We start from the raw sequence: 13,416 nt of genomic DNA, 5'->3' as shown, positions 1-13,416 counted from the left end.
ATATTTTCCCAAATACTTGCTGGTTCAGGGACCACTCCCCCTGATGTAACGTGTGACGGCTTAAGTAGTCGGCTACTTGATTCTCTGATCCTTTCAAGTATGTTCCGGTTAGCGAAAGAAGGTTGTTTTCGGCCCATATAAAAAGTTCTTTGGCCTCTGCCATAAGGGATGTTGATCTTGTGCCCCCTTGGCGGTTTATATAAGCTATTGTTGTGTTGTTGTCGGATAACACTACCACGTGTCTTCCCAGAATTCTTTCCCCTATATGAAGAAGTGCTAGTCTCACCGCAGACAATTCTTTTAGATTGGAGGACGCTGTTGTCATTGGGCTTCCCCATTGACCCTGTAGGACCTGATCTCCCAAATGTGCCCCCCAACCCCACGGACTCGCATCGGTAGTAATGACTACTGGATCTCGTACTGACCATGGCACTGCGTTGGTTAGATTTTCTGTTTTCAGCCACCACTCTAGTGAGTTTTGAACTTCTGGTGACAGAAGAATCTTCCGATTCAGATTGTATGGATTTTTTTCTTGTTCGGCTAGTATCTGCCATTGTAACTCCCGTGTGTGGCTTTGTGCCCATCGCGTTGCTGGAATCGTTGCCGTTAGGACATTGCGTTTCTCAGAGAGATAGTCTGTTGTAATTGGAATGACTCTACCCTCTGTTGGATAGATTGAACTTTCCTCTGTGGGAGGACACACTCCTGCTTGACTGAATCTAACACAATTCCGAGGAATTCTTGGGTTTGAGTTGGGACAAGCCTTGATTTTTTCAGGTTTATCATCCATCCTAAATTGGTCAGTACCTCCAGCACCCTTGCGGCCGCACTTTTGCAACTTTCTTTGTTTTTTGCTATTATCAAAAAATCGTCCAAATAGGGTACCAACATTATGTCTTCTTTCCTGACGAAAGATGCTACTTCGGAAATAATTTTTGTGAATATACGGGGCGCAATGGCTACCCCAAAAGGAAGACATTGATATTGTAGATGGACGGGGGTTTTTCCCAGATTTACCACCAATCTTAGGTATTGTTGGTGTTGGACGGCGATTGGCACATGGTAGTAAGCGTCTGTAAGATCGATCACCACCATGTAACAGTTTGGGTCGAGTACTTTTACTGCGGTCTTTAAAGTCTCCATCTTGAACTTGTCTATTTGAATGTAATGGTTTAGGGCTTTTAGGTTAAATATTACCCTCAGCGAGCCGTCTGGTTTTGGTGTTAGAAATAAAGTGCTGTAGAACCCTTTCCCTATCTCTTGATGGGGTACTTCTACTAACACTTCTTTTTGCATGAGGAGATAAATTTCTCTTTCTAATATGGCCTGATTTTTTCCCCCCACCTGGGTCATTTTTACACGATTTGGTGGGAGGTTGGAGAATTTGAACTTTAGACCTTCTGACAACAAATTTGTTATCCAATGAGAAGCCGGCAGTGCTGCCCAGTGATGGACAAACCGCCGGAGTCTTCCCCCCACCGGAATGCTGGCGTCACTGATTTTTGGGATCAGGCTTGGGGGGAGGTTTGTTGAAAAGGAATCCCCTTTCCTTTCGCTCTCTCCAGGGTCTGCCTCGACTAGACCTGTCATCTGATCGGCCGCGGGTCCCTCTATATCCACCACGAAAGGACGAACGAGAGGTATCCCATCGGCGCCTGGGAAAGGAAGGGGGTGGAAACCGCTTCTTTTTGTCCGACGCTTTCTCAAGGATCTCGTCTAGAGATTTGCCAAAAAGGTATTGCCCTTCACAGGGTACTCCGCAGAGTTTGACCTTTGATTGGAAGTCAGCCGTCCAATTTTTCAGCCATAATGTTCTCCTTCCTGAATTAGATAAGGCACACACGCGTGCGGCACTTCTAACTGAATCTATCGAGGCGTCTGCTAGGAATCTTGCGGCGCCTTGCAGAGAGGGCAATGCTTCCAGAAGCCTCTCTCTTGGGCATTTGTTTTTGATTTGGTCACTTAACTCCTCTAACCACTTGACCATAGCACGTGCCGTGCAAGTGGCAGCAACCCCGGGTTTAAATGACCATGTCGCTGCTTCCCAAGCCGACTTTAGAAAAGCATCTGCTTTTTTGTCGAGGGGGTCCCTTAGGGCTCCCATGTCTTCAAATGGTAACGCAACCCCCTTAGAAGTGCTGGCGATGGCTGCATCTAACTTAGGCGCCTTATCCCACTTCTCACAGACCTCCTCATCAAAGGGGTATTTGCGTTTTAATGCCTGAGGGACAGACATCTTTTTATTAGGCTTTTTCCACTCACGTTTTATTAATTTAATTATGTTATCATGGAAGGGGAAAAACTTTCGCTTCTTCTCCTCCAAGTTGCTAAACATGGTGTCTTGGATTGTCCGTGGTTCTCTAGGGGTCTCTACTCCCATAGTCGTTCTGACAAGTTTGAGCAGCTTTCCAATGTCCTCCGACTGAAAGCATGGGCGGCCATACTCCTCATCTGAGGAGTCTAAATCTGAGGCATCAGAGGGGGTTAAGGCTCCCGGCTCATCCCCTGAATCTACATCCGACCCTTGTTCACTTGTTGGGGGAGGGGGGGTCTCCTTTGTGTGATGTCTCAACTGTTCTTTAACTGTAGATTTAACTTCCTCCCGTATGATTGTTTTAATGTTTTGTAATAGGGAAGAAGATTCCTCCGCAACTGTTCTGTCAATACAGGGCTGGCAGATCTTTTTGTTGTATAGCCTAGGGAGTTTTTCTTTACATAGTGGACAGACCCTATTCTTTTGCTTGGAGGTGGCTTTCCCTTCCCCTGCAGCTTGAGTGTCTTCCGACATTTTAGGCGCAGGCATCAGCAGCTCCGGATCTACCGCTGGTTCGGTCATCTCCGTCTGAAGAGCAGGACCAGCGACTCCTCTTTGCTGCCGTATTTTATAGAGGAGCGGTGTGCGCGCCACTGGATCAGCTTCCGCCCGGAAGTGTCCAGCACACCGGCTCCCTCGGCGTGTGACGTCACTTCCTGCGACCGGAAGTCGTCATCCCTCACTTCGGCGCCAGCGTCAGTGAGGGACACGCCCCCGCAACCCCGGACCGGCCTCTTGCACAGAGCGGTCGCCGGGGAGTCCAGCGAGGAAAGGGATGGCGCGGACCCAGCAGCCCGACACCGGACAGCACCGCACGCGATGCCGCCGAGTATGGCTGGCTTCCCCGCGGACCTCGGCCTCCGGACCGGACTCATCAGAGGGGGTATCCCTCCGGAGGTAGGAGCTCTGCGACAGGCGTCCACCTGCAGGAACAGGAAACCAAACTGAGGAGAGAGGGGCCGCCCCATTCTTATATCTCTGCTACAGGTTTCCTGTTCCTGGGGGCGGATGCCATCTCACGTGCGGCGCTGTCATGGTGAAGGGAAAATAATATAAGCAAAGGAATCAATATAAGCTTCAGTGAAGCTATATACGCACTCACCCAGCGTAATATTTATACCGGCTGCGGAGATGCCTTAGCTTGGGGTGTGGAACGGGAGGATTTTCTTCCTGATTTATCAGTGGAGTCACTTATTTTAGAGTGTCCACTATTCCTTTTCCTGGCTTCACCACTAGGGACTAATGGCTCTTCCATAGGGTGCACCCTGACCTCCTCTTGGGACGACATAATGGCACACTGACTGCCTTAACTGACTACACTTTATAGTGTAGTAATGTACACACCCCTTGCTTTGTCTCCACTTTTTTTTTTTTTTTTTTACTTACAGATCCGGCGTTTAGAGTAATGGCACCGCATGGGGGAATCCAATATGGCAGTTCCCCCGGAAATGACCTCCAACACCGTGCCCCGGAAGTTCCTCTCCATTTCCGGGACGCCGACGCTACTGCGCATGCGCCCGCGTCCTGTATGCCGGGAGACGCCGCTGCCTGCTGCATCCCACCATGTCACCTCTTACCTTGGAGGGACAGGAGGTCCTCGTATCGTGTAACCGTCTCACCGCTGCTCAGACGCACACCGGAGGACGTCGCACCAGGTACCCGCACTGTCGGCGTCTCCACAACGGTGTCCCAGCAGGGAGACCGTTGGATAACTTCAGGCTGCCTGTCAGCCGCACCAGATGAGGGGGGAGCCCGCAGGATCATTCCCCCGACTCTGTCTACCTGCTCTGGAACCCCTGCCGCTCAGCAGAGTCGACAGGCGGTAGTCCAGGCAGGTCTTCCTCTTCCTATCCATAGAGTCTTCTCTGTGGGTCTCCATCTAGGAACAGGAAACCAACTGAGGAGCGAGGGGGGGCCGCCCCTTTTATCTCTCTGTAGGTTTCCTGTTCCTAGGGGCGGATCCCCTCTCTCTAGTGGGTGCTGTCGTGGCGAATAGAAAAAAAAAAGATATTGTTCCAATAAATACATTCCTTTATCTAAATAAAAAAAACAAAAGAACACATATTCAGTATCGCCGCGTCCATAATGACCCAACCTATAAAACTGTCCCACTAGTTAACCCCTTCAGTGAACACCGTAAAGAAAACAAAAAAAGAGGCAAAAAACAACGCTTTATTATCAAACCGCTGAACAAAAAGTGGAATAACACACGATCAAAAAGACGGATATAAATAACCATGGTACTGCTGAAAACGTCATCTTGTGCCGCAAAAATGAGCAACCATACAGCATCATCAGCGAAAAAATAAAAAAGTTATAGTCCTCAGAATAAAGCGATGCAAAAAGAATTATTTTTTCTATAAAGTAGTTTTTAGAGTATAAAAGCGCCAAAACATAAAAAAATGATATAAATGAGGTATCGCTGTAATCGTACTGACCCGAAGAATAAAACTGCTTTATCAATTTTACCAAATGTGGAATGGTATAGACGCCCCTCCCCCCCAAAAGAAATTAATGAATAGCTGGTGTTTGGTCATTCTGCCTCACAAAAATCAGAATACAAAGCAATCAAAAAATGTCACGTGCCCGAAAATGTTACAATTAAAAACGTCAACTCGTCCCGCAAAAAACAAGACCTCTCATGACTCTGTGGAACAAAATATGGAAAAATTATAGCTCTCAAAATGTGGTAACGGAAAAAAGATTTTTTGCAATAAAAAGCGTCTTTTAGTGTGTGACGGCTGCCAATCATAAAAATCCGCTAAATAACCCGCTATAAAAGTAAATCAAACCCCCCTTCATCACCCCCTTAGTTAGGGAAAAATTAAAAAAATGTATTTCCATTTTCCCATTAGGGTTAGGGCTAGGGTTAGGGCTAGGGTTAGGGCTATGGTAAGGGCTAGGGTAAGGGCTAGGGTAAGGGTTAGGGTTGGGGCTACAGTTAGGGTTGGGGCTAAAGTTAGGGTTAGGGTTTAGATTACATTTACAGTTGGGAATAGGGTTGGGATTAGGGTTAGGGGTGTGTCAGGGTTACCGTTGGAATTAGGGTTAGGGGTGTGTTTGGATTAGGGTTTCAGTTATAATTGGGGGGTTTCCACTGTTTAGGCACATCAGGGGCTCTCCAAACGCGACATGGCGTCCGATCTCAATTACAGCCAATTCTACGTTGAAAAAGCAAAACAGTGCTCCTTCCCTTCCGAGCCCTCCCGTGCGCTCAAACGGGTTTTCCCCAACATATGAGGTATCAGCGTACTCAGGACAAATTGGACAACAACTGTTGTGGTTCAATTTCAACTGTTACCCTTGGAAAAATACAAAACTGGGGGCTAACAAATAATTTTTGTGGAAAAAAAAGGTTTTTTTGTATTTTTACGGCTCTGTGTTATAAACTGTAGTGAAACACTTGGAGGTTCAAAGTTCTCACAACACATCTAGATGAGTTCCTTGGGGGGGTCTAGTTTCCAATATGGGGTCACTTGTGGGGGGTTTCTACTGTTTAGTTATATCAGGGGCTCTGCAAATGCAACATGACGCCTGCAGACCAATCCATCTAAATCTGCATTCCAAATGGCGCTCCTTCCCTTCCAAGCTCTGCCATGCGCCCAAACTGTGGTTCCCCCACATACTGGGTATCAGCGTACTCAGCACAAATTGGACAACAACTTTTGGGGTCCAATTTCTCCTGTTATCCTTGGGAAAATACAAAACTGGGGGCTAAAAAAGAATTTTTGTGGGAAAAAAAAGAATTTTTATTTTCACGGCTCTGCGTTATAAACTGTAGTGAAACAATTGGGGGTTCAAAGCGCTCACAACACATCTAGATGAGTTCCTTAGGGGGTCTACTTTCCAAAATGGTGTCACTTGTGGGGGGTTTCAATGTTTAGGCACATCAGTGGCTCTCCAAACGCAACATGGCATCCCATCTCAATTCCAGTAAATTTTGCATTGAAAAGTCAAATGGCGCTCCTTCCCTTCCGAGCTCTGCCAAGCACCCAAACAGTGGTTTACCCCCACATATGGGGTACCAGCGTACTCAGGACAAATTGTGCAACAACTTTTGGGGTCCAAAATCTTCTCTTACCCTTTCTTCTCTTACCCTTGGGGGCGAAAAGATCATTTTTGTGAAAAAATATGATTTTTTACTTTTACGGCTCTGCATTAGAAACTTCTGTGAAGCACTTGGTGGGTCAAAGTGCTCACCACACATCTAGATAACTTTCTTAGGGGGTCTACTTTCCAAAATGGTGTCACTTGTGGGGGGTTTCAATGTTTAGGCACATCAGGGGCTCTCCAAACGCAACATGGCTTCCCATCTCAATTCCAGTCAATTTTGCATTGAAAAGTCAAATGGCGCTCCTTCGCTTCCGAGCTCTGCCATGCGCCCAAACAGTGGTTTACCCCCACTTATGGGGTATCGGCATACTCAGGACAAATTGTACAACAACTTTTGGGGTCCATTTTCTCATGTTACCCTTGGTAAAATAAAACAAATTGGAGCTGAAATAAATTTTTTGTGAAAAAAAGTTAAATGTTCATTTTTATTTAAACATTCCAAAAATTCCTGTGAAACACCTGAAGGGTTAATAAACTTCTTGAATGTGGTTTTGAGCACCTTGAGGGGTGCAGATTTTAGAATGGTGTCACACTTGGTTATTTTCTATCATATAGACCCCTCAAAATGACTTCAAATGAGATGTGGTCCCTAGAAAAAAAAATGGTGTTGTAAAAATGAGAAATTGCTGGTCAACTTTTAACCCTTATAACTCCCTAACCAAAAAAAATGTTGCTTCCAAAATTGTGCTGATGTAAAGTAGACATGTGGGAAATGTTACTTGTTAAGTATTTTGTGTGACATATATCTGTGATTTAATTGCATAAAAATTCAAAGTTGGAAAATTGGAAAAAGTTGGAAATTTTCAAAATTTTCGCCAAATTTCCGTTTTTTACACAAATAAAAGCAGGTAATATCAAAGAAATATTACCACCATCATGAAGTACAATATGTCACGAGAAAACAATGTCAGAATCACTGGGATCCGTTGAAGCGTTCCAGAGTACCTCATAAAGGGACAGTGGTCAGAACCGTAAAAATTGGCCTGGTCATTAACGTGCAAACCACCCTTGGGGGTAAAGGGGTTAAGTTAATATAAGACGCACCAACTTTTTTATTTTATTTTTTAAAACATTTTCCTTCTTCCTTTTTTGCACCACAAAATTTTTGGTGTGTCTTCTGGTCCAGTGTGTCTTATAATCCGCAACATATAGTATATCACAATGCAGGTCTCCTCAGAGTGGGAAGAGAGGGGGTGCATACAGCATATACATCAGAAAGGAGATGCCGAGACTGATCTATATACATCACATAGGAGATGCAGGGGGCATGTATACATCACAGCAGAGGTGTAGATAAAGGTTCAGATCAGGTGGGGGGTGGGTGGGTAACAAAACATCTGAGAGGGCCCCTAACCAGTAACCCTAATTGCAACAATAGTGGAGCACTGATATTACCGACATATGGTTACATATAGTGGTAGATACCAGTTCTGCAGAACATACAGTGGTATGTAAACATTTTTGGGCACCCCTGATCAAAATTACTGTTACAGTGAACAGATAAGCAAGTTGAAGATGAAATGATACCTAAAAGGGCTAAAGTTAAAGATAACTCATTTCCTTTGTATTTTAGACACAAAAAAAATCTATTGTAATTTTTTTTCCATTTTATAAAATAAAAAAGGGAAAATGGGCCGATGTACAAGTTTGGGCACCCTTGGAGATTTCTGTGCTCAGATAACGTCTGAAACCTTGGTCAAAGTTAATTAGCCTGTAGGGTTGTGGCTTGTTCACCATCATCGTTAGGAAAGGCCAAGTGGCCACAAAATTCCCAGCATTATAAAAACCCAGCCTCCTCTAACCTTGTGCCAAAAACAGCAGCCATGGGATCTTCTAAGAAGCTGCCTAGCACTGTAAAAATGATGGAGGCCCCCAAAGCTGGAGAAGGCTATAAGAAAATAGCAAAGCGTATTCAAGTTGCCCTTTCCTCAGTTTGAAATGTAATTAAGAAATGGCAGTTAATAGGAACAGTGGAGGTCAAGATAAGGGCTGAAAGACCAATCAAAATTTCAGTGACAGCTGTGTTGTGAATTCTGTGGCAGAGCTCCCTCCTGTGGTCACAAGTGGTACTTCGGCTGATTCTCTCTGGGAGCTTCCGCTTGTGGAGGAAAGTGGTACTGCGGCTTCTGAGTTTCCTCCCTCAGGTGATCTGGTGAGGTCGTTAGGTGCTTCTCTACTTAACTCCACGTAATGCTTTGATCCTGGCTTCCTGTCAATGTTCCAGTGTTGGACTTGTTTTTCCCTGGATCATTCCTGTGGCCTGCTGCTCTGCATAGCTAAGTTCTTCTTTGCTATTTGTTTGCTATTTTTTCTGTCCAGCTTGTCTAATTGTTTTGCTGGAAGCTCTGGGACGCAAAGGGTGTACCTCCGTGCCGTTAGTTCGGTACGGAGGGTCTTTTTGCCCCCTTTGCGTGGTTTTCTTTAGGGTTTTGTGTAGACCGCAAAGTTATCTTTCCTATCCTCGCTCTGTAAAGAAAGTCGGGCCTCACTTTGCTGAATCTATTTCATCCCTACGTTTGTCTTTTCATCTTTACTCACAGTCATTATATGTGGGGGGCTGCCTTTTCCTTTGGGGTATTTCTCTGAGGCAAGGTAGGCTTATTTTCTATCTTCAGGCTAGTTAGTTTCTCAGGCTGTGCCGAGTTGCATAGGCAGAGTTAGGCGCAATCCACGGCTGCCTCTAGTGTTGTTTGGAGAGGATTAGGGATTGCGGTCTGCAGAGTTCCCACGTCTCAGAGCTCGTTCTATGATTTTGGGTTATTGTCAGATCACTGTATGTGCTCTGACCTCCATGTCCATTGTGATACTGAATTGCCTTTCATAACACAGCTGCTTGTAGGATTGCTAGAAAGGCAAATCAGTACCCCCGCTTGACTGCAAAAGACCTTCAGAAAGATTAAGCAGATTCTGGAGTTGTGGTACATTGTTCTACTGTTCAGAGACACCTGCACAAATATGGCCTTCATGGAAGAGTCATCAGAAAAAACCCTCTCCTGCGTCTTCATCAGGGCTGTAGAGTCGATAAACCAAACCACCAACTCCAACTGACTCCTCAATTTCCCTGACTTCCAACTACTATATAACTCATACATACCCTCCGGTCCTGGATCTGAAATGCAGACTTATCTGTTTTGTTGGGACAACCCCTTTAAGTATGGGGTGGATCACATAAGTTTTTGGGTTGTGTTGCAGCCAATGGATGGCACGGGGAACATTTCACGAGTAGAGGGAAGGATAGGTTTAATATTTCAACAAATTCTTAATGCAAATATAACACCATCGGTAAAAAAAAGTGAAGTGAAAAACACATCAAAATCCACAATATACTACCTCAAAAGGTGCTTCCCATTAACACCGAAGACCTAGTAACACTAATGAGTCACATGACAACATGGAATATATACATCACAGGCGAGGTGAGGCTGCGATTGCTGTCGTTGTCGGTGGGACTGGAGCACAGATCGTGCGGACACTCTCAGAGATCTTCATTGCATGCACACTCAGCACTCTGTAGTGAACGCTGCGTGCGCATGCTCTTAATGTAAAGAGCAGTAAAGTGACCATGGTCGTCAAAACACGGCTGCTGACTCAAGCACTGCAATGCCAGGAAATCTACCAGGGAGGCCACAGAAGAGAACATTGCGGGCATCAAATAGCCCGCAGACCACTGGCTCCCCATCCCTGCTATATAGGGGCGATATTGACTTTTATGACTGCTGATTCCATATTGAGTGTGATATGAAGAATCAGCCAATTACTAATTGTAAACCCAAGTATGTACATACGCTGCGCGCCCTGTACACTGGAAACGTACACCGCGCGCCCTGTACAATGGATAAGTACGCCGCGCGCCCTGTACACTGGATACGTACGCGCCGCACCCTGTACACTGGATATGTACACCGCACACTCTGTACACTGGATACGTACGCCGCACACCCTGTACACTGGATACGTATGCCGTGCGCCCTGTACACTGGATACGTACGCCGCGCGCCCTGTACAATGGATAAGTACGCCGCGCGCCCTGTACACTGGATACGTACGCGCCGCACCCTGTACACTGGATATGTACACCGCACACTCTGTACACTGGATACGTACGCCGCACACCCTGTACACTGGATACGTATGCCGTGCGCCCTGTACACTGGATACGTACGCCGCGCGCCCTGTACACTGGATACGTACGCCGCGCGCCCTATACAATACATATGTATGCCACGCGCCCAGTACGTTGGATACGTACGCCGCGCGCCCTGTACAATACATACGTATGCCACGCGCCCTGTACATTGGATACGTACGCTGCACGCCCTGTACACTGGATACGTACGCCACGCGCCCTGTACACTGGATACGTAGGCCGCGCACCCTGTACACTACATACGTTCGCCACGCGCCCTGTACACTGGATACATATGCCGCGCACCCTGTACACTGGATACGTACACCGCATACCCTGTACACTGGATAAGTATGCCGCGCACCCTGTACAATACATACGTACGCCGCGCACCCTGTACACTGGATACGTATGCTGCATGCCCTTTACAATGGATACATACTCCGCGCGCCCTATACAATACATACGTACGCTGCATGCCCTGTACAGTACATACGTACGCTGCATGCCCTGTACAGTACATACGTACGCTGCATGCCCTGTACAGTACATACGTACGCTGCATGCCCTGTACAGTACATACGTACGCTGCATGCCCTGTACAGTACATACGTACGCTGCATGCCCTGTACAGTACATACGTACGCTGCATGCCCTGTACAATACATACGTACGCTGCATGCCCTGTACAATACATACGTACGCTGCATGCCCTGTACAATGGATAAATACTCCGCGCGCCCTGTACAATGGATAAATATTTCGCGCGTCCTGTACAATGGATACATATGCTGCGTGCCCTGTACAATGGATACATATGCTGCGTGCCCTGTACAATGGATACATATGCTGCGTGCCCTGTACAATGGATACATATGCTGCGTGCCCTGTACAATGGATACATATGCTGCGTGCCCTGTACAATGGATACATACGCTGCGTGCCCTGTACAATGGATACATACGCTGCGTGCCCTGTACAATGGATACATACGCTGCGTGCCCTGTACAATGGATACATACGCTGCGTGCCCTGTACAATGGATAAATACTCTGCGCGCCCTGTACAATGGATAAATACTCCGCGCGCCCTGTACAATGGATACATATGCTGCATGCCCTGTACAATGGATAAATACTCCGCGCGCCCTGTACAATGGATACATATGCAGCGTGCCCTGTACAATGGATAAATACTCCGCGCGCCCTGTACAATGGATAAATACTCCGCGCACCCTGTACAATGGATACATATGCTGCATGCCCTGTACAATGGATAAATACTCCGCGCGCCCTGTACAATGGATAAATACTCCGCGCGCCCTGTACAATGGATAAATACTCCGCGCGCCCTGTACAATGGATACATATGCTGCGTGCCCTGTACAATGGATAAATACTCCGCGCGCCCTGTACAATGGATAAATACTCCGTGCGCCCTGTACAATGGATACATATGCTGCGAGCCCTGTACAATGGATAAATACTCCGCGCACCCTGTACAATGGATACATATGCTGCATGCCCTGTACAATTGATAAATACTCCGCGCGCCCTGTACAATGGATAAATACTCTGCGCGCCCTGTACAATGGATAAATACTCTGCGCGCCCTGTACAATGGATAAATACTCTGCGCGCCCTGTACAATGGATAAATACTCTGCGCGCCCTGTACAATGGATACATATGCTGCGTGCCCTGTACAATGGATAAATACTCCGCGCGCCCTGTACAATGGATAAATACTCCGCGCGCCCTGTACAATGGATACATATGCTGCGTGCCCTGTACAATGGATAAATACTCCGCGCGCCCTGTACAATGGATAAATACTCCGTGCGCCCTGTACAATGGATACATATGCTGCGAGCCCTGTACAATGGATAAATACTCTGCGCGCCCTGTACAATGGATAAATACTCTGCGCGCCCTGTACAATGGATAAATACTCCGTGCGCCCTGTACAATGGATACATACGCTGCGTGCCCTGTACAATGGATACATATAGAAAATATACATTGCATAGGATGTCAGTATAGCTGTACAATGTAAGCTATATTCTCACACACACAACTATATAAGCTACTAATAAGCACACACTGTACAGAGAGCACACACCGCCTATTACACAGGGACCAAGGTAGAATACAAGGCACACTCACCACCACCCCCAGCAAGAGATGGAAAACTCCAGGGGCTAAAGGACCTTCAACCATGTCATAATCATGTGATCAGTCACATAGTAGGCTGTGCTACAGATGGGGCTAAAGGACCTTCAATTATGTCACGATCACGTGATCAGTCTGCGTTCCACTGGTGCTCAGTGAGACTAGCTTCTTCTACCAATTACAACAGTTAGCTCAGATAATAGAGCGCTCCTCCTGCTGACCAAACCAGAACACACAGCTCAGTACAAGGAGCGCTCCCCCTGGTGACCAAAACAGTTCAGTATCAGTAGGGCTCCACCTGCTGACCAAAACACATAATGCAGCAGCTCACTATAAGGCCGGCCTCACACTTGCGAGTTTTACGGACGTAAGAGCGCAGAAACTACGTCCGTAAAACTCGCATAAAATACGGCACAATTATTCTCTATGCCCCTGCTCCTATCTGCCGTATTTTCCTGATCAGTATTATACAGCTTTCTACGGCCGCAGAAAATCGCAGCATGCTGCGTTTGTCACCGTACCGCGCAAGAAATACGCCAATGAAAGTCTATGGAAGCCCCAAAAATACGGATTACACACGGACAAGCAGTGTGACTTGCGAGGAATACGCAGAGGAGTTAGAGAGAAAAGCCGGCAATTCAGTGCCATGTACAATAAAATCACACTGACAGCTTACAGAAGAATAGGTAGAAT

At 46.5% G+C, this 13,416-nt stretch overlaps 1 protein-coding gene across 2 annotated transcripts in view; it reads right to left on the bottom strand.

Moving 5' to 3' along the window:
- The window catches only part of LOC138667066 (oocyte zinc finger protein XlCOF6-like), a 122,892-nt gene extending 110,083 nt beyond the window's left edge, over positions 1–12,809 (bottom strand). Inside the window, exon 1 of one of the 2 annotated variants that reach the window (XM_069755325.1) lies at positions 12,718–12,809. Coding sequence is in view for 1 of the 2 variants with exons in the window: in XM_069755323.1 (XP_069611424.1) it covers positions 12,718–12,771 (54 nt within the window). In the remaining variant the exon portion in view is untranslated. The remainder of the gene's footprint in view (positions 1–12,717) is intronic. The other variant, XM_069755323.1, reaches the window with a different exon arrangement.
- Between the last annotated feature and the right edge of the window lie 607 nt (positions 12,810–13,416).

Source organism: Ranitomeya imitator, chromosome 2 (assembly GCF_032444005.1).
Source record: "Ranitomeya imitator isolate aRanImi1 chromosome 2, aRanImi1.pri, whole genome shotgun sequence".
NCBI classification, from domain to species: Eukaryota; Metazoa; Chordata; class Amphibia; order Anura; family Dendrobatidae; genus Ranitomeya; species Ranitomeya imitator.
The sequence above is the reverse complement of the archived record's forward strand: the minus strand, read 5'-3'. Positions and strand labels throughout refer to the sequence as shown.